This window comes from Plectrocnemia conspersa, unplaced genomic scaffold (assembly GCF_051122295.1).
Source record: "Plectrocnemia conspersa isolate PC_06_02 unplaced genomic scaffold, ASM5112229v1 ptg000014l, whole genome shotgun sequence".
In the NCBI taxonomy this organism is placed as follows: Eukaryota; Metazoa; Arthropoda; class Insecta; order Trichoptera; family Polycentropodidae; genus Plectrocnemia; species Plectrocnemia conspersa.
Genome location: NW_028277178.1, coordinates 14551836 through 14575444, shown reverse-complemented (window position 1 = coordinate 14575444; position 23609 = coordinate 14551836). Strand labels below are relative to the sequence as shown.

The 23609-nt window shown below is 31.5% G+C and overlaps 1 protein-coding gene across 8 annotated transcripts in view; it reads right to left on the bottom strand.

The window, feature by feature from the left end:
- LOC148226294 (uncharacterized) overlaps nt 1-23609 on the bottom strand; it is a 34476-nt gene that overhangs the window by 3151 nt on the left and 7716 nt on the right. The window contains exons 1-3 of one of the 8 annotated variants that reach the window (XM_088203363.1): nt 22814-22920; nt 1373-1819; nt 70-206 (exon numbers count right to left, since the gene is read on the bottom strand). In XM_088203363.1, coding sequence (XP_088059489.1) covers nt 70-206; nt 1373-1691 — 456 coding nt within the window. In that variant the 5' untranslated portion in view covers nt 1692-1819; nt 22814-22920. Of the gene's footprint in view, nt 1-69; nt 207-1372; nt 1820-22661; nt 22921-23609 lie in introns of those variants that run through there. The other 7 variants (XM_088203362.1, XM_088203361.1, XM_088203359.1 and 4 more) reach the window with 7 other exon arrangements.

Here is a 23609-nt window from a genome sequence, read left to right as displayed (position 1 = left end):
GTTGATGTAAATTTAAAATTGAATAAATCGTCGATTACAAGTTTTTCGAATTGATCGATTTGATTATACCTGGGAAGTGAGATTATCTGTACGTAGTATAAGTTTGTCCAGTCTAGCAGCCATCTCCGTGTGATTGTATTGAAGTTCTCTGGTGGTGGAATGGCATCTTTGCAGAGCATCGCCGACTCCCTGGCTGCCAATCGAAACTGCAGAGAAATAAATATAATATGATTAAAAAATATTTTGATACATAAATGAAAAATAAGAGATAACAGTGATTTATTAATATTACACATTTAAAAACTCAATAATGAAAAGCTATTTATTTTAAATAAAAATATAAAATAATTAACTGCTTCCGTACTCTCCAAAATGTTTGTATATTTAATATAATTTTATGTCAGGAATTTCGTATTGCTCAGTTCTGAGAAAGCGACTTTTTTTCAGTTTTTATTTACCTTTATTTATTTTGAATAATATATAAACATTACATAAATGCCAAAATATAACTAAATCAAAAACAAATTAATTGTTTAAATAGCTCATTGGAAATTTTACATACAAATCTCATACCAGGAACTGGAAGAAACGATAGTTAAATGTCGGAGAACAGGTAACCATTCATTTCATCAGAAACTTTGAGCTGTTATAAAACGCGGGACTCGCTAATTTGAAATTCTTATATTTCTACATAAGACTTGGCTTTCATGAGGTTGAAATAGGCTTGACAAAACCGGAACTGGACACTCAAGATAAGTTTTAAGTAATTAAATATTTTTAAATATTAAAAATGTAGTGTATCATGTAGAAAAACGTTAATTCTTAACATCGTTTTTAATTACGTTAGCTGTATATGTGGCAAAAAGCTGAGAAAAAAACTCATCAGTAATTGGGGTAGGAATCATGTTCATGTGCGAGGTTAGCTTGAATATTACACCTGAAACTAGATGTTTAAATTAAAAATAAACTTTGTTAAAAATCTTTCCAAATATTATATAATCCATGTGAACATCTAATAAACTGTACGGTTTCTACTAGAAGAAAATACTTTTTGATTTACTACTATTCATAGTATAGGGCAAAACCCTATTCCAGTTTTTATATTCGCAGTAGCGGATATATGGCTAAATATAAGATTAACTTGCAAATATATTTGGTGGTGCCGATATAACAAGTTATATGAACTGTATCGAGAGCAGGATGCGCCCAATATAACAAAACACAACTTTTGAACAAATTCTGGAAAGGAACTAATTTTTAAAAAGGCAAAGGTTAAGAATATTTCAGGAGAACCGTGACTGCGTTGGTTGGAGAGTATAAATAGATCTTTGAACATTTTAATAAATAGTTACGCCGCGAAAGTAAAGATCACCTAGTTCCATCTCTGTTCTGAGCGAAGATATCTGCTCGCGTACGTCGATGAAGAGCCAGACGACAGTAGCTGTGGCGGTTGCACACGCACACAGCAGAAGGGCAGCGCACGCGCGTGCTGCCGGGGCACATGCTCTACGAGGACGCACTCTTCTTGGCGGTCCGCCAGAGCCTCCCGTCCATGGCCATGAGTCCTCGCGCTCGTCGCTCGAGCCGGCCAGGAGTCGTCGGCCGCCAGGCGCGAGCGCGTCCAGCTCGCGCCGCTTGCGCATCTTCTTCCCGGCGCGCATCGGCACCGACACCTGGCCCGGCGTCTGCATCTCCTCTCTCCCAACCTCCGATCACCCTAACATCGCTATTGCTCAATCTTTGCTCTCCGTGGTTGCTTTTTGTTATAACGTGTTGCACTCAATTTTACACTACTCACTCAAAATATATATTTTATGTCCTGAAATTGAATAGTAAATATATACTTGCTATTATAAATAATTTTTATGTAATACTATTTTTCGGTATTTTACATTGAACTATCATTTTCTTGAAAGAATTTATCAATCATGTAATGCCTAAAATGTTTATGCATTACTTATATACTGAAACTATAAACTTTATAGAAAGAATATTAATAAATCACATCATGGGAATATTCTTACAAATTAAAAGTTATTAATTGAAGAACTTATATGAAAAAACGCTAATATCAAATTTGTTTTATGGTCGCGAAAGTTTAAAAAAATCGTTATCACCATTCTCACAAACAAAAAAACGAAGACAAAAGTATCACTTTTTTTGAAAAAATAAACAATGTCCAAACATTTTGTATGAAGAACTACCAATGTCATGAACCTTAGTGGTTCTTAACCCTTTGCGCTCGTAAGTCGACTATGTGTCGACATCGTATTTCAAGCGTTGTACTCGAACGTCGACAATATGTCGACAAAACTTTGAATGCATTTATTGGCTTTGTGTTCAAGCAAATTTTGAAAATTTAAATTTATTAATAGTAAAAAGACTTCTGTTAAACACATTTCAGTAATATTGAATTTTTAACTTATGCAAATAACTCAATAATCTTAAATTTACAAGTGTAAGTTTATTGTAAAATTTCTCATCGGAACATGGTCAAAGCGCGCGCTGTTAGGACGGCATCGCGCTAGACTTGACAGATTTAGGTTGTCAATTAATGCTTTAAAACTGATTTTTTCCTTTTAAGGGCATCTATATTTTTATGATATGGGATGAAACGGGATCATATGCTCTAATTGTGCATAATTACTACTTTATATTGTGTGTCTGTTATGAAATAAAAATAAAATTTTTAAGACGGAAAAAAGAGCGAGATGCCGTTATGCTAGCAGAGCTCGCTTACTCGCTCGCACTAGTAAAATGAGCGATTGACAACTATCGACCTGGGTACTCAACTCAAACGATAATATTAGTCTCGACACATTTAATATATTTTCGAGCTAGTAAATAGCTAAATTATGTAAAACAGAATTAGTAATCTGTGTTTTAATTATTTATAAATACATATATTGATTTTCTTTTAAAAATTATCCATATAATTACGAATGACGATATAATATTGAATTTTTAAGGACGTGACGATGAATTCGATATTAACCGTGATATTATTACTGTGACAGTAATAGTATGCGTTTATGCTAAGACTATTTTTACCAATTTTAAATCTGGTACAAGTATTTAAAGTTTCAAGTTTTAGGATAATCTTTTAATGTAATAATTTTTTATGATCAATTTATTTATATTTTTAAGAACTGTTTTAATAAATTCAAAACTTAAAAATTCAAAAATAAAGCCATGAGGCCAAACTACGCTGGTTCGCTCTAGGTGTAAAAACGCCTGCCAATCCAAAACAGATCCCCACAAAAAAACAATGTAATATTTATCATTTCTGCCTCAAATGGGCAAATACATACGAAAAACTTGTAGAATATTTGTCTAAATATAAAATTTGATCATTTTCACAAAATATAATAAAACTTTACCAGCCCCACCTATTTTTTTTTATGTACGAAAAAATTGGGTGAGGCCTGGCCCCAATTGCATTTATATTATCACCACAGCTGATATTTTTGAGCGCCATTTCGAAATTTGTTAATATGTGGGAGCACCTATTCATGCCATATTTTTAAAAATATTATGGTTCAAATAATTGATTTACAGCCTTAAATTATACTAAAAAGTCATTTTATTAGGCTCAAATGCTTACGGCACCTTTAAATGTCTAATGAGTACTGGCGATTTTCTTGATGACACCTATAGAAGTCATCCGCGGTGAAAGGGTTAAAAGTCTTGTAAAACATATTTTTTTCAGTGAGTTTTAGGATTGTATTACACTTATATAAATTTATCCATATTTAACACTCTAAAGGTGGATGACTCAAATATGCGTCATTGAAAAACTATTGGTAAAAGTCGTTTATGCACAACATAATCAACACTTACACGTTTAATTGGATAAGATTTAAAACACAGTTTGTAAATTAGTGATATCTATTATATATTGTTAGCTATAATTACAGCTTACAATCAATAGATGTCGCTTAGCAGTTAGGGCTTAATTTTAATAATAGCGCATTCTTAATATTAAAATGTTTAGTTTGCTGCGGGACCTGAACCGATAGTCTCTAGGATATCATTTCAACGCCTTAAGGACTACGACATTCCGGTTATACAAGACAATCTAAATATAAAGTTGTAAAATCGCCATGACGCGTTTTGAATGTCTCTCTGTAAAACATATGACTGAAGAATATAGACAAGGTTATTTTGCTCGTGTAACACCATAGACCAGGGGTCGGCAAACCTTTTTTGTGAAGGACCAGATTGTAAATATTTTAAGCTCAGCGGGCCAGGAAGCAAAATTAAAATGAGCTTTATCATTTCTCTCAAATATTCAAATGTATTGCAAAAGGCGTTACGTGGGCACTGAAGATGCTATGCACGGTGAAATACAAAGCAATAGGAGCACCTTATAAGGTGATACCTAGCTAGCTCCTTAACTCGACGGTTGGCCGCTCTATTATAGCACATACTTTGATTTTTTTATATGTCAAATCTAACAATTACTTGCAGCCCGGATTAAAATAAGCAGAGGGCTGGATTTGGCCGTAATTTTCTGACCTCTGCCATAGACAGTGAATATATTAAAAAATATCTAATTTAATTTGGCCTTCTTTTTCGTATTTTAAATATTCCTATCCTAAGTGCATGTAAACGCAGGACAAATACCCCCTGGATAGATATATCTCCCATCAAAACTCCCCTGGACATTAACCCCCTGTACAAATAATCCCCTGTGCAAATAACCCCCTGACAAATAGCCCCCTGAAAATTAACCCCCCTGACGATTAACCCCCGCCACGTATAGAGATAAGTATTTTATATAAGTTGTTATTATTTATAATAAATGGTCATTATTTTAATAAAATAATGTTTAATACGAATAATCAGTATCAATACTAATTTATTTCATTCAGCAAAATACAGAATTTTTAAAATATCAATAAAACTAACACATTTACGAAGAAAATATACGTATTGTATATTTTGTACCGGTGACCGGTGCGAGCAAAATTGTTATAAAGAGTATTAAAAAAAAATAAAAAATATTATTAGGCTAGATACATATGTATGTATAATACAGCTAAACTTTGGTAATGGCGTCAGTATATGTTTTATTAAGTATAATAGAGCGTCACGAGACGTGTTAAGTAATATCTGTATTATCTTTATACGTGGCGGGGGTTAATTGTCAGGGGGATTATTTGCATGGTGGGTTAATTGTCAGGGGTTATTTGCACGGGGGGTCAATGTCCAGGGGGGTTTTGACGGGGGTTATTGTCCAAGGGGTATATTTCCAGGCGGTTAGTGTCCTAGAACCATATTTCCTAATCTAGATTCTCCTTTATATATGGACCTTCGCTTCACTTTATTTGGAATCTCATTATCAGCAACTTAGCGTCAAAAGTGTTAAATTTTGCTTTTAAAAATCATTGGTTATATCGTCAAAATGTATCCTTTTGCTAAAAACATATGTGCTGATGTGCATATTGTTTGTGTTTTATTTATTGTAAGGTGCATAACAATTTTTCGTATTAAATGTGTTTTTAAACGTTATTATATGTTGATATATGTTTTATTTAACTAACAGTATATTTTTTTATTTTTTATAATACGTTTATTGTAATCTGATTTTCTAAAAAGTCTAAAACTTGATAATGGGAATATATTAACTATTTACCAAGAAAAAACAACAATTAAAAAAACTAAAAACTAAGGTTTTACTAAGAAAAAAAAACTACAAGTAAAAAACTTGTGCTCTTTGTAATTTTAATCTTGATTAAATTTTATTGTAACCATTATTTTTTTGTATGAACGCAAATTGTTGATCGATGTTATGAGCGCTAAACGCTATAGAACGAGCGCGATGCGCAAGATAATAAGCGCATTGCGCAAGATAATAAACGATGGGTGCAAAAAAAATACAAACAGTCCAATATTTTAATTATTTAGAATTCATATGACATCTAGCTATTTACAAATTTCTTAATGGTTATAAACCCCTGCCGCTACATCACTCAGCTGTTTTTTTAAATAATTCATTTATTTGTTTTACCGCGCATTTGATTGCGATGGACGAAAAATCATCTAAAAACATCATTACATTTACCTTCCTATACTATGTATGCCTAATACTATGTCATTTATTTTTTGTGAATAGTAAGTACAATTCTTCGTGAACACATTTTAATAAATTATTCTTTTCTAAGTTTCATGGTTAACGTTTTACAAATTATTTAAAAAAGTACAATAAAAAAAGTTATTTTCCGATTAAAGTATTTAAATTATAATATATTTTAAATATTTAATTAATTTTTTTTTAACTAAAATACTGACAAACTATCAATCTTTCGCTGTATTAATTTTAATTTGTAAAAAGATTAATCAAAACATGTTTTATTTCATTTTTACTTCCAAAAATTGAACATAAAAAAAGTCTCGAAATTAAATACGAGCTGGCGCTACCCCAACCAAAAAAAAAATACGAGTGCAAAGGGTTAACATTAAACTGAATAAACAATGCGTGTATAAATTTTAAACTTTGAATAATAAATTATGTATGTCTACTTCCTTAAAATTTAAAAAGGTTAAAACAATAAATTAAATATTTTATTTCATATTTCACATACACAAGAGTGGCATTAAAAATAAAATAAAATGTGATAATATATGTGTGTATAGCTCTAGAAACTGAGACCCTTAGCGACCTTTTTTACACAGGAGGATTGAGCAGCTTATATTATAAAAACGCCGCAAAAACACAAGAGCAAACATATCACGTGCATATGCAAAACAGATATTTTCATATCGTGTTTCTTTTACATGAACAAAATTTCGTTTTATTAAATCTCGAGAGGATACTAATTTATTACATTACCCAAAAAAAGGACAATATATATGAAACATGTACAAAAAATGTACAGTTGCAGATCGTCACTTGAGTGATTCGGTTGTGATTTTTTAACACCTTACATTTTATAATGAAAAGTTCTTCGATTAATACAACTAATAAGCCAAAAAAAAGTGATTGCAAGTATTTATGTAATATTTATATTTAAACAGTGAAAAATCTAATAATATTAAATGTTTTTTTAGGTTAAACTATTGTTAATGTTGCAGTATTATCTGAAAAGTTTAAACAATTTTAGCATTACTTTCGTAATAAGGGTATTTTACACAATAATTTATTATCAATTGATTTTAAATCATTACTTGCCTAAAAGGAACAAAAACATTATAGCAAAAAATGGGACAAAATTCTTTTGAAGGCGAGAAAAACACCAACAAAGATATTGAGCATTTTTATTCTAAAAAAAACTATAAAACCATATGTTAAAGCTTCTATGGGTAAACATTTCCAACTTAGGCAAATTCGGATGTATACATTTGATCATTTAATAAAAGGGGAGGTACAATTTAATATATATCGATACAATATTTCTAGGCCTTGGGATCGATTTAAAATTTCTAAAAATATTGATTTTCTCACTACAATAAACATTTTTCGATAATATGATGGACCCCTTTAAAAACTCAAAAATATGCTTAACAAAATACAAAATGTCCAAGTTGCTTCTTATTTTTTATCTTTATTGTGTATGTTATTTTATTTATAATATAAATGTATTATGTTTTAATATTTAATGTTTAAATTTAAAACGTATTAAATAAACTATTTCCTTGAAATCAAAGGAGAAAATTAGTTTTTACTCTCTCTTGTAAAAAATGATTTTTGTGGCAATGGTTATTCTTTAAATAAGGTATTTAATTAAAATTTTATATTAAAAGTTTATCAAATTCTATCACATCTGAGACATTGAAATTAGTAATAATAATAGTATGATCATAATAATTATTCTGAATAACTTTAGAATAGATTTTCATAATCTCATGGATATGTAACAAGGTTAATTAATTAAAGCTGAGCTAGTGTGCTACATTACATATATGGTTGAAATAGTAGAATATAATATAACAATAATCAGCCAAAACAATGTTATAATTGTTTTTTTTTCTTTGCATCTAAATATTTGAAAATGTCATCTGAATAAGTCGCACTTACTAGCATTCAAATGGTATAATAAATATAATTTAACCTAAGCAGAAAAAAATAATTTGAGCTCATCTATGGACTCAAAAATCCGCGTAGTTACTTATCCTCTCGAAAGCAATCGGGTATTTGTGTGGAAAATGAGCAAATGATTGGATCTGGATTAACTTAAATACATAACTGCTTTAGAATAAAAACCTTCAACAAAATTCACAAATACAATGTGTTTTTGAAGCTAGTGCTTAAACTTTTTTTAACATAACTGAAGCCTTACTAGTTGTTTTGTGAGATGAAAAAAAATACCACAAGAAACTTCAAATCGAATTGAAAATAATGAAAATGTTACAGATTGCTGATTATCATTTGATATTTTTAGGTAGATTATTTTAGTAATATTTAGATCATACAATTAACTTATTCTATATATCGTCAAAATTTCGATTAAGTTCGTTAGTCAGTCATCTTATTACAAAATCAAAAAATCACAACTCCGTTAAAAAATTTTGAAGAAACAAATAGAAATTAAAATAAAAAATGTTTTTTTTTTAACATTCTTTGTCATTTATGAGGGATTTTGAGGAGATGAAAAATCATTCATTTTAATCATAACGACATAAAACTTGCTCAAAAAATAGAACTCTCAGCCATGTTCATTAGTCAGTCGAATCCGCCAACTTGTTTCAAAATGGCGGCTCTTGAAAACATTTAAAAATTAATCACTCTGTTAAAATATCGAAAAAAAGTAAAAAGGTCAGAAATTTTCTACAATAGATATTAAAAAAATAAACCTACTTCACACTTTTATATACAGAAATCTACTTAATTCTTGCGGCCTTCGCCAGACAGAATTTTTGATAATGAAATTGTTGGGTTTTAAAAAAAATATTTCAAACTAATCTGTGATGATTCTCCCCTTAAAATAGATTACTATTTTTTTATGCATTATAAAAAAAATATTTTTTAGGTTATTAATAAAAAAAATAGTAATCAAATAATATTCAAAAATACGTATTTTACAACCGTCGATCATTCTAATGCATCATGATATTTTATATTCATTAATTTCCATTTAACCCTTCGATTCCGTTAACGATGTATTGAATTTCATTTGTGAGCATGTGATAAGTAAAACGAAAGTATAATATATCAAAAAGAACACACGACATACAACACCCTTATTGATATATATTATAAGACACACGATCTGGTTTAGGGATTAACATCTCCTATTACGCTTAATTGAAGACTTACAAAGGTACAAAATTGGATAATTATTTATTTTTCATTATAATAGTGTACATAAAAATAATATATATGTGGGATAACATCAACTATCGCCGAGTCGTCGTAATATTTAACACAATATTATTATTATATTGTCAACACAATATATTATTATATTGTCGGTTAGGTAAACTTTTAGTCGTGTTTAGTCACAATTTCATTAAACAAGATCGATTATCTTTCATATATTTATAACTATTATTGATGAACAAGCTTATATATTATAAGTCGTAATCACCAGATAATAAAACGAGTCATTCGAGGTCTGCAAATTGTCCATAATCATCGATTTAAATCATATATAATTATTTACTAATTAGATACATAAACAAAGCTATTTTTAAATTTAACCTCACATTCAATGTATTTCAAATATCAACTAGAACGAAACATAAAAATCGAAGCTTTACACGATGACGCGAAGGCAAAGATCTATATAAAAGCACCGCCAACGCAGTTGACAAGGGTTCTCGGAGTATATCAATGTCAAAGGTCACACCAAATTGGCAATACACTTTTAGACTAAGTACACAATGTGGACTCATAATTAAAGATTGAAATCAGGACAGCGAAAATACGCAGTTTGTGTTGATGAGACGGTATCATAATTAATATGCATAGAGTCCACAGGCTAGTCCAAAATAATGTAATATACATTTAATGCCAATTACTCGAAAAAGAAATACATTAGAGCCACTGATATCGATATGCTAGTCAAAGCATTATTGCAATAGATACGGTAGCCGCTATATTCTAAAACAATTTATGTATATATTTAATCATTATTTGAAAGTAGATATTATAATTGTTTGACTACCTTTTGACAGTCAAGTAATAATGTATTAATATTATACATAGTTCTAGTCACCATGACGTATTGGGGTCATGATTGTCAAATTTTAAATAAACATAAATTATAACAACAATAGACAATGTATGTAAAAGTAATACAACTTATCAGTTGACCTAACCAATAATATGAATATACAATATATTACACACCAAGATATTTATTATAATTATAAATTACGAGGTGTTTTGTTTTTAAATCATATTTAGGGTGTCGAAGTATGCTGCTAACCAGAGAGTTGGTTCAATAAATTTCGTACGGCTAATACTAGCCTTGAAAATGAACCTCGAGGAAGACCTCAATTTGTTGTTAATGAATAACAATTGAGAGACTTTGTTTGAAGCTAATCCACAATCAAATCGCAATATATCACTTCTAAAGTTTTCCGGGATTTACATATAGCAACAAAATAATGAAAAAATAGACAGTCTCAACACACAATTGACCAACATTACGCGACTTAAGAATGAAAACTACTTCACATCCAACATATACTAGACAGGCCAAAATCAATACAACACTTTAATTATTCTCAAAGTCAGTCGATAAAAACAAATGCAAACAGTATTCACGAGCTGAATTAGAACAAGGAACACATTTTTTAAATAAATATGTGGGGGTTCCAACTGAAAATAAATACCAACTGGTCTCGAAAGTAAGAACTTAAAATGGAAGAGAGAGCTTGGGGCTAAGCAATCTCGTTAATAGTAGTTAAGATTTTAAGGATCATCTATTAGCACATCCGTTCCGAAGCGTTAATCACTCGTAAGCATCCAGAAAAATATTATTTATTTGGAAAGGATGTGCGATAGACAATGCGTTCTACCCTGCGCCAACGCGCAATGATAATAACGATCGCCGAAACTGGCCATTTGACAGTTTCATTTTTAAGGCGTAAACAGATTTCGTGTGTGTCTAAGAGGCAATGCAATTTGCCCACCAACATCTTCATCTGCGATTCACCAGAGTTGACTCGAACCAGTAATAAAAAATATGCGACACTTGTTCACACAGTGGCAAACGGAGGAAGACACTCCCGAGTCTCAGCACGAGGATGGTCCAGCATTATCACAAAGATCACAGCCGACAATATTTCGCCGACACTCCAGAGAAGACTACGACTTTCAAGACCAGCTATTTTGACTTTATCATCTGATAAAGGCAACTACAGATTTTTCGAAGACAATTTGGCTGTATAGTCACACCCCTTCGGCCTTAAAACACGATAAATAAAACAGTAATAGATTTTAAAATTATTAAAATAAAAAAAAGATGTAGAGCAAGGAAAGAATTATAATAAATAAAGCAACTACAACAATAGTGAAATAGACGATATGATAATAATCCCAACAACCAAACCCGAGAGCAACAAACCAATACCTACACATAATAGTACATCTTTCAGGGCGTTATATAAATCACAGAGCAAACATTCAAGAGCCCGTGGTAATCACTCATTTGACAATATTATTGTGCACTGACTGTTAAAAATAAATACACTAGATATATTGTGCGTCCGCATCTATATTTATTTAATTTTTGATGTGCAGGCAAATACATTTTGACAAGGCTATTTATGAGCACAGTATCTAATTTAAAAAGTAGCTCCATGACACGCGTGTTAGGATCACGTCGAGCGATCACCATTATGAGGTTTTGAGATGAATGTTTGATTAACGAAATGGTCGTTTTAGTGTAATTTTGAGTAAAACGTGTTATCATGTTTGGCGAAGTTCGCCACAATTGTATAAAATATAGGGTTTCGTGATTAAATTAAATTCCTATACGCTGATATCAAGCGCGTACGATGAGATACATTCCCTTTCGCTCGATCGCGTGTTAAATGACGAGAGTGAGTGAGAGATAAGGGCTTGCGTTACATGGTTCCGCACGCCCATACGCGCCTGGCTGATAACATGTTTTTTTTATTTTTATTTTTTAGATTAAATTAAGACCATCGTGGCCTAACAGGTTACCCCAATGCGCCACGATGGTCGAAAACAAATTTTAAATTTATAAAACATAAAAAACGTATATATACATAAATATAACAATACTTAAACATAACAAAAAAATTATAAAATATTAAAATTAAATAATACAAACTGGATCAGATCCTCGTAGCTAACATTAAATAAATCAATATAATGCCAGCGTATTAAGGAGCCGGATGGCCACAGCTATAGGCGAGTCGGCAAGTGCGGCCATCAAAAGAGGCCTCGATCGTGATTCTCGAAAATGTTCCGGAACCCAAAACTGGAATTCCTCGAGAATAGCTGGATTGTCGACAGCACCTTTTAGTAATTTAAAAAATGCTTAGCTACATACAGCTTTCTGCGAGAACTAATCATATCCCAACGTTCCTAAAAGAAAGGCGCTGGGAAATAAGTACGGATAATAACCAAATATCCTTTTGTAAAGGTATCTTAAATACCTTCTTTGAATTTTTTCCACTAAAAGGGAATATTTGGCTATTTGGGGATTCCAAATTATAGATCCCGATTCAAGAATGCTACGAACTAAGGTGTCATAGAGGATGCGAATAACTGACGGATCGTCAAAGTGAAAGGCATTCCTCATAACAAAGCCGATCATCTTGGAAGATTTATCACAGACGTTGTGTATGTGTAGAGAGAACCTCCATTTGCTCTCGAAAGTGATTCCGAGATCTTTAGTGGAAGTTTCTCTAGTCAAAATGTTACCACCGAGATGGTAGAAATAAGCTGATGGCGAACGGGATCGAGAAAATGACACAGTATGGCACTTTCCGACACTAAAGGGCAGACGGTTAACGGAAGTCCATCTCCACAGAGAGTCTAATTCACTTTGTAGAGAGAAGGAGTCCACAACAGATCGAATGTATTTATATAATTTTAAATCATCTGCGTACAGAAGAAAACTTGAATTTTTAATTGCTGTATTTATGTCATTAATAAATAACACAAAAAGCAGAGGTCCCAGATTGGATCCTTGAGGAACCCCCGAAGGGGTGAAATATTCTTTTGACAATCGTCCACCATAGGTTACAAACAGTCTACGATTGCTTAAATAACTCGAGAATAACCGAGTTAAATTATCCGAGCAACCGAAGTTCGACAATTTTTTTTAATAATAACCTATGACAAACTTTGTCAAATGCTTTCTCACAATCTGTATACACGACGTCTACTTGAATTCCCGCATCGAAAGAAGTTGTCACCGTTTTGGTGAACGACAGAAGGTTAGTAACAGTGGAACGGGCAGGACGAAACCCGTGCTGTTGGTCTAACAAAACAGTATTATGCTATTTTAACTAAGTTTAATAAGTATTTACGACTTATCGTCGCGGGTTTAGTACTTAATGAATTATTTTATCCATGACTATGTTGTATTAATCACTACTAAAAACAATATTTAACTCAATAAGCCATCGAGATTTATTTCAAAGCATTCAACAGTGCATTGCACATTGTTCTCGACAAAATGTCATTCGATTGTTATTTCAAGTGTAATGCATTATCCATGGTTAAAATGCGAATCGCGTATTTATACACGCTTGTTGAATTCGCGCAATCGTCCGTATCGAACAATCCGATCACACAAATTCACAATATTTGCAAAATCGTGTTTGTCAAACGGACATGTCTACTTTAGATTGCTGTGTGTTTCAAGCAAACATCTTCTGGTAAATAACAGAGAAAGGAACCCGATCGAACAGCTCGCGTTCAGTAAACAAACAACTTTAGCCAGCAAAATGAAAATAGTAACTTCCGCACTCGCATACCATTAACATATTATCAATAATTAAATATTTTATATACTTCGCGTGCGAGTCGAGCTTTAATCGATACAATTTTGATACCTGTACACCACTCTCGTCAAATTAAATATTACTAACGGCAATAAAATATAAACGACCACGTTAAACCCATTGTGTGTCTTCGTTAATCTGCAATAAGTGGTCTAAGTCAATGCTACGGCATTGGCATCGACCAAACAAGGTCTCCTTAGTTTGAATCTATCACGTATATGCCCACGATGAATTATTCAAAACGTCACACAATTTTCGCAATCGATCTTATTAATTAATTAATTAATAATGTAATAAAGGACGCCGAGGATAAGAGCCGTTTATGTATCTGAAACGAGGATTCTACACGAAGGTTGATAAATGATTCATAAGATTGTATACTTATTCGATTTTACTATATCAATTAAAATAGTACTATAATATGACATTTAAAGTAATAAATTCTATACACAAATTTTAAGAAAGAGTTGCAAACGCGCTGACTTTAAGACGTAATCTGTTTTATACATGTGTACCGTTGTTGTGCCCGAATGTGTACGAATAATACATTTATATCTTAGTAAAAAATATAACATAGAACTATCATAATTACGAAAGCAATGAAGAACAAAGGGTATATTGGAATTACTGTAAACATGTTACGTCAGCGGCAGAAAATGTCTTTGAGCAGGCACCAAGAAATCGAAACAAGGAATAGTTTGATACATAATACCAAGAAGCAACCAAAGAGAACAACCTGGCATATAAAATAATGCAGCAAGGAAATCATACAATAGCATCTGATCTGTTGTAACTACAAATTACTGCGCAGAGGGAAAAAATCCACAGGGAGAAAAAACGACAGCAAAAACATTGAACAGCTCAGTAGATTATTTTACCGTAAGTTAACCAAATTCGGAGAGAGTTTAAACCGCGGAACTCCATGTTTAAAAATAAAAAAGGAGTCGTCATAACTGAAAAATCAAAGATCTTAGATAGATAGGTGGAGCACTTCGATAATCTGTTAAACGACGAAGAAAGGGACACAGAACAATAACATTACTACCCCGAAGAGACACAAGCAAATATTATTTTAATGTAAGTAATGAACCCAATCTGTTTGTCAGCAGTTTTATATACCTAGGAAATCTGGTATCATCCAAAAACGTTGAGATCAAAAAACGAATAGTGTCAGAAAATAAATGTTACTTCGCTCTAATAAATCAGATCAAATCACGGACACTATATCTTCGCACGAAAATATTCATGTACAAAACATTGATTAGATATATGCTGACATATGGTTCGGAGAGTTGAACAATTACCGAGGTCGACGAATGACTGGAGTCAAAAATTGGAGTAACCTGGCACAGGACCGGAGGAAATTGAGAGCATGGAGAGCATTCTTGGAGAAAGCGAAGACCCACATTTTATAAATTAGATAAATAATTTAAATTATTTAGTCATTGCTTGTATAGAGTTGTGATACATGGTTTTGTTTTTATTTTATATGAATAGATACAGTAAAGTAAATATTTTATGTTGGCATTTTTTATCGGTAGAAATGACTATTGAGTGATTGTCAGCGTCTGTCTTTTTAGATTAATTAAATAAATTATGAAAAAAATCATTGTGCGTCCGTATTACCTCTATGTGTATTTTAGTAAAATAGCAGGTTCGGATAAAAATAAACTAAAAATTTCGATGCGCGGTACAAATCATAAAATTTTCTTAAAAAATAGCAGTTTTTAATAAAAATCACCTTTGAAAAATATTTATGACATTGAATTTTCCATAGCCGGTCATTGTGAATCGCATTTTTTATAATATAATATGTTACTATAAAATATTTATTATTATTTTTTGGTAGTTGATAATATATTTTTTAAATCGCGTACTTTTATTAAAAAAATATACAATATTTTTTTAATAAAATAGCAGTTTATGAACAAAATATTAAACAAATATTAACAAAATTAGTTGAGATATTAACAAGATCTATTGTTGAAAGTAATTTTACGTTAATATGATTCAAACTCAAAAATCCACTGAAATGTAAAAATAATCTATTTTATTTTCAATTTTTATTTTATAGTGTTTTTTACCTAGCGATTTTTTAATGAAGTGTTACGAATTTTTATTTTTTTAATAGCCGCCATTTTGAATTAAGCTGGCTAACGAACTTAGCCGATATTTTTACAAGGACTATTTAAAAAAATATGTCGATAGGATAAAAAAATTGAAATTAAAATAAAATAAAATATTTTCAATATCTATGAATAAACATTTTTGCCCTTTTTATTTTTTTCCCTAGGAAGGATTTTAAAGAGGAGGTTAATATATTTTTTTAAAGATAATCAAACCAAACAACGTATCACCCACGTATTTCATATGGTTTTGATCTGGATCAAAATTAAAAAAAGTTATTAAAGGTTTCAAACAAGAAGAGTATACTAATGATCTACTAATAAATTAAAACAAATAAGATGACAATCTCTGTGCTAGTGACGGCACAATAAGCATATAAATAAAACTGCATAGCAGTTTACCATTTAATAAATGATGATAATTATCAGTTATATGTTTTCGAACCGATAATACTGAGCCTGAAGAATTTCCAGCGGCATTTTTTGAACTTGTGGCGACCACACAAATAGGTCCAGATTTAAAAGGGCAATTGTCTCATTGTTGATGACCTTGACCAAAAACGTTCATTCATTAACAATGAGACAAGAGGGATTTCTTTTGACTACACAACACGAGTCGTTAAGAGAATCCTTTTTGTGAAAAAACGGTACGGACGCAATCAATCACCACATCGCAAACCCTTTCCGTAGAATTTGAAAGTATGGACAAGCAAAAAACTCGCTTTCGAAAATGCAACATCTAATTTCTCGAGTTCTACGAAGCGACTGCAGCGATTGGCTAGGAGATCGATGCACAATCGCGATTGGCCAGCAAGCGTGCAACCCCTAAAGGATATAAGCCCCGACTCCGATGAGAGGGCAGACGATCGGAGGCACTATACGAGACGGTCCGAGATACGATACGGCTGAAGCACCAGACAGAGACGGCCGGAGACAGCAGAGAGCCAGCGACCCAGCCATCCGAAGGAACCAGCTACGCGCCCTCGCCGACAGACCTGAAGATCACATTTGACGCTCGCCGCACGCAGCCACAAGAACCCTGAGAATCATCTACCGGCATCACCACCTGCGCCACCTTCACCTTCATCGCAAGAAAACTCACGCCGTAATCGTCCATTTGTCACATGTAAATATCACTTAATAAAACAATCCATCTAGATTCACACAAGTCTCATTGGCCGCGAGGTCAACCAGCCCTAGGGCTACACCCCCTAAAAACTTATCCAACAATGAAGTACGCATTGAATTTTAAAAATTTGCCAATATAAAATTTATAAATAATCTCTCAAAAAATAAAGAATGTTAACCATTATCCCTAGTTTATCGTATCCTTGCTTTAGCTTTCAGTATAAATTCCATAATAAACTATTTAAAGTCTAATCAAATTAACTGTTTTTTTGCAATGTATTATAAAGGTGGTTTAATCCATTATATAGTGATTTATAGTTCATCAAGCCGCTCCCTTCGATATCACCAACCATCGATTTGCGACAAAAATGTTTTTCGGGCGTTTCCCTTACACATTACTAAGCCAAGGTCGTATTTTTGATAACTCAACTTCGACACCGGTCGCATGATTCCAAACGATTTTGCACAGAAATCGATACTTTTAGCTAATAATAATTGCAATCGCTTTTATTGACAAGACGCGCGTTAGCCTTGTTTTCTCAATAATGCACAATTCGAGGCAAACTTGCATGCGACCAACTGTTATCATGTAGGTCACACAATGATACATAACATATAGTGTATGTACTTAGCGCCACAGGTAGCAGATGTTATTTATTGTTTGTATAAAGTATTGAAAGAAAAATGTATCATATAATAAAATATCTGGACTAGTGTTTGTTTTAGACAGTGATAATCATATCAGCGTTTGTCATTGCTATGTTTGCTGATTGAAAGAGCCATAGATAAGAAGCGCTAAATTATGCGTGTGATAATTTCTAAGTACACAACTGTGTGTGAATTAGTTGCTTTATCGAATAAACAGCAACATCGTTAAAAACGTTAAGGTGTTATAAAATCATTTGAAATGTGAAATTACTCTTATTGTTTTGTGTGAGTGAGATTTGATTTCATTGACCCTATTACGCAAATTTTATTGATGCAAGAAGATAAGCTTCAATAAGAATCACATAAAAACATTATTAAGGAATTATATAAAAAGCGACAAGTGTGCGATGATAAACTTGAATTTTCCGAAGGTCAATTATCTCAACCGGCAACTTGGTGACCTCGACAGTAAAAACCCAACAATTTCGCCAAAAGTCATATAAAACAATGTTCAAGCATATCTTACAAGTTATACTAACACTCATGTCAATGCGAATCGATTGAAAATCTGTGGAATCAAATACCATATAAAACCCGATATCTTTCAGCTTCTATAGTATTTTAATACATCTAAATTTTTAAAATTTATTATAATATAAATTAGACTAATAATCTAAAATTAGATTAACCTTTTTTAAATAGTACTGATTGTAGTGGATAAAAAATAGATGACACTTGTGGGATATGTATGTAAACTATATTGAATTAGCGATATAATATATATAAAAAAAATATTTTTTCAATTAACAATATCTAGCTAATGTTTACTGTGATCTAAACAGATATCCCAATGAATTAAGCTCGAAAGCAAAATAATAACATATTAACCCTTCCTTTATTAATACTCAAATTTGATTAGGGCCGCTTTGTAGCGAGGTTTCTTTACCATTTTTGAGGTTTTAAAGATGCATGGATTAGAGTCTCCAATTCGAGTAATCGAGTACTCGATACTCGAGTATTTTTGTCTATTTTTCAAGTACTTGATAATCGAGTATTTTGAAAATTACTCGATTAATACTCGAAATTAATTTTTTTTTAAATATTTCAGAAACAAAAATAACTTTAACTCGGTCCGGTAAAGGTTAACGTCTTGCTTTTATTTGGCGTTTATGCCCGAAGTCCCGAGTTAGAGCGGTTACTATCAGGTATAATTTTTTCATAGTTCCATAGTTGCATAGTTCCGGTCGTCGGCTATGTTAGTGGGTACGACGGAGAAATTTCTTTTGTGTTTTCTGTTCGACAGTCCCGACTTATCTAATTTATGGCAATGAACAATATGAAATATCAACAAAATTTTTTTTTAGGTTTTATGACCATGCAGTTGTAGCGTAAAGTGTTGTAAATTGTTTATACTGATCCCTCAGCTTAAAATATAAATCAAAACAATTGTGTGTTTTAAAGGCATTTAAAGTAAAGTCAGTTCTTTGCGAACCGTTTAGCTCTAGAGTGAAAGGGATTCACCCAAATACATCTTCGAAGGATATAGATTTAAATTCTTCGCATTAATCAGAAGGAGTAGAAGATTGTATATTGTTAAGAAAAAAAATCTATTCAAGAAGAATTACAAAATGCTATTTTGTCAATAGTCGAAGGAAATAAGAGAAAAGCAGAGAAGGGAATGTAAGAAGAGAACATAAAAAGAGAGTTCAAAAAATTTTATATCTATAAAAAGCGAACAGATATAAATTAGAAGCCTTATCCAATGCGTAAATGACAATAAGACCAACATCAACAGCAACGGAAAGGGTTTTTTCCATAACGGGAATAATAAAACCAAAGGTTAGCAGTAATATTAAATTCGAGACACTTTTTGCATTATTGTTTTTAAAAAGTATGTTCGTGAAGTTAAAATAATTGTAAAAATTAACATACTAAGTATTTTATTTATTTATTTATATGTGCACAAATTTGAATAATAGCTGTTTTGGTACATTTGGTAAATACTCGAAAGTACTCGAGTACTCGAGTATTTTAAAATTTCAATATTCGATACTCGAGTAGTTGATGGTTCGAGTAATTGGAGACTCTAGCATGGATGTATAATTATTTAAACAAAACTTTAAAATTTACTATAATAGAAATCAGAAGGAATTGTTTACTATAATTTTATTTGAATGTTGATATCAAAAATAAATATAATATAAAAAAATATGTATAATTATATAACATTATTTCTTAATTCTTGATTTAAATGAATTTTATTTACAGAATACATATAAATTTAGAATTGCACCTGGTAAACAAAATACGGAGGTTCAATGAAATATATAGGAAAGAAGATGGGGGATCCTAACCTTCAACCGTCAAATTTAAATTTTGATTAAAATTAATTACAACGGCGGCTAAAAATATTATTTGTTACAATACTGTTATGGTTAATAAATTTATCAGTTTTAAAATGTCATAGAATAACGGATAAACAAATTGATAACTTATATTGCACTAATATATTTTTTATAAAGTTGCATCTAAGAAAGGGTTAAGTTTAGTCATAATATATCAATTTTAAAGTCCAGTGACAAGATTCAATTTTGTGATGAAAAATGAAAAAGAAATATTCAGAACCACTCTTGTCAATTTTTGTCTGTGAGCGTGGAATAATTTTAATACATAAATTTGCTTATCGTAAAAACACGTGAAAGGGCTCACCCGTCCCAATATACTGTTGAGAGCAAAAATGTGTTGTTACTATGAGTCAAAGGATCAATGAAAATATTATAATCTTCTATTTATGAATCACCTCTTTGTACAAGCAGAATTTGCTCTTTATATATTTACAAAAGTAAAGATTAATTATTTTTTGTTTAATTATTAATTACCTAATGAATTTTTTTTTTTGTGTAATTGATATCAAAATTACATTTGAGTATTAAAACAAGCCTGTTCAAATCCATTGCTAGAGAGCTATATAAAAATAATAATAATATACTTATATGGCGTTTTTTGTGTACGACCGTCCTCCGAGTATGCCTTGTGTATTTTAAGATAATATGATTAAACGGCAAATGTTTGAGGATGCCGAAACGAAATGTAATAAAACTTACATTGTGAAACAATACTATCTGTCCCTTTTCGATACACCGCTCTCACTACCCACTTAATTTCTAAATGAGTTTTGCAAAATAGAAGAACAGCCGGAGAATTTCACATCATGAAAATTGTGTGAGATATATAAATTTCATATGGAGAAATTAAGTATTATATTGAAATTAAAATAACCGGATACCCGTCAAAAATAACAGGGTATTCAGTTATTTTTAAAATGCGCGGGTAATCGGGTACTCGGATCGGAAGCTCTAACCGATATAATAAATTCATATATACTACATTTATTAAAGGTGTTTTTTTATATACGTAGGATTAAATAAGATTAGAAAAAAATAGTTAACTCGACCGCAAAAACCCGCATATGTGGCTGAGGAACATCTAAAATTTAGATTATTTTATTACTGTGTTTAATATTACATATTTACATTTAATTAAATGCATTACAATAAGACTTTTTAAATCATTAATAGCGACTTTTTGATAAAATTAACAATTATTGTTAATTTTACTTAAACAAGAACGAATTAATTCGTCCGTGGGGAAATTTGTTACAATAATATTTCATACACGAGAACAATTAAGGTTAAGGAATTGACTGTCAGTGTTTATGTGACGAGTATGGTTGGTTACTTATTTGTATATAAGACTTTATAGTTAACGTATGTAATGATAATCTTTTAGTAACAATTTAAAAAATATATATTAACCCTTATCCATCGGTCCCTAACAATGTAATATCGACCCTTTATTATTTACTCAGGATTCACTGATACAATAAAAGCATATTGAACTTAAAAATTAAAAATGTATACTGTATTTTTATGTTTCTTAAACTAAAATACACATTGAACGTAATATAATAATTAAAACGTAAATAAAAACATTACATTATTATTATAAACAGTGCGCCTATAACAGAGATAGATATATAGGTTGTGAAGAAAAATCTGTAAAATGAAACTATTTGAATAACATACTAATTATAATTAATCTAATAAAAGCTATTTATCAGGGAATTATTTTAAGAGATATGTGCATTTAAATAAATACTTTGTTCAATAAATCGAATTGCTTGTTCATTTATTTAAGGTAAAGCTTCGGATTTTTTCTTCGGAAAATGCACAAATAATTCGTTTTATGAAACAAATATTTTATATATTGCTCATTTAAACCCTCATATCGTATATTTTGAAAATATTATTTAAAGAAATATGATTGTCAATTGAAACATTGATATAACGAAATACTGTGACGCCATAATAATTAATCAACAATGTTTGTATAGGAAAATAAAGCCAATCGTGTCAAATTAATACTGCAAGGGATGGGTAAGTTTCAGTTGTTCCAAAAACTCATAGTAATATGAAAGAAAATAAGTATGATCCTATGACAATTATTGCTTCCAAATTTGAACACCCCGACCTTTTAATAACCTTCATGTCGAACTCGAAATAGACAGATATTGTAAATAATTTGCTTCCATCAAAAAAACTCATAGTTGAGAGTTTATTCATAATTAAAACAAAAGTTTGATGAAGTGATAACATGATTAGACATGAGGTGTGCTCGATGTTTCCAATCTCTTATCTGGCTGTTCACCTGCCTTTTGAATAATCCGTATATTTTCAATCGGGACCAGATAGTGAAGCATTTAAATGAGGTACATGGGACACACTGAAATGGTTTTCCTTGTCGGTTATTCAACGGGTGATAACTAACAGTTTAACAAAATGAATTACAGAACTTGAAGTATATTGATCGCCAATGTGTTTATCCGAACAGACGCACGATTGTGGATATGTACGATTATTGAAATGTGTATTTTGCTATATAGATAAAGTTTCATTCACAAACACGAGCTGAAACGTTACAATAATACACGTCGGTAAAATCGATCGACAGGCGGAGGAGGCGTCGAATTTTCCGCGGAGCGGCGTCCGCAATCGATAGCGGCGCCCGCACTAACGCTCGGCGGCTGCGTCGACCGGTGTTGCGAGCGAAAACAACCGACCCCCACCCTCGACGAGCTTTTCCCTACGCGGCGCGCAGTTTTCCCGGTGCGCGGACACCATTAGCCCGCGCAACGGGAAACTGTGCTGGCGCTCATTTCAATTCCGAAAAAAGCGATTTCTAACATAATTTATTTTTGACCATAACAAAAACACATCAAAATCGACAATTGTAAAAGCTTGTTGCTTTGATTTTGATATTTATTTTTCTTTGTACGAGATGTGATAGATAAAAATATCTGTATTTTTATCATTATTCTTCAATATTGATGTTCTTACTCTTTAATCTCTTCCCCAACAGATAATATGCTAGCATTTCTTCCAATTCGCAAAACATTTATAAAATGCAGCTCAATCTTTATTTAATAAAGTATATAATAATACTATAAATACAGATGTATTTCATTCAAAATACCTACGTTGGTAACACTGTAAATCAGACACCTGTCAATTATCACGCGTGTTAAATGTTAGTTTGCAACAACACATTTAAGAAATGAAACGCTTAACCACCCGCTCAGCGCGTTATATTGTTCAATTGTTCAACAGGAATATTATGATCAACTTTATCGTTCTACTGAACAAATAATTCACAACTTAGTTAAAAAAAATTGAAGAAACTTGAAGGCCTGTGCATCATCACGGCGCTCGTTCAGCC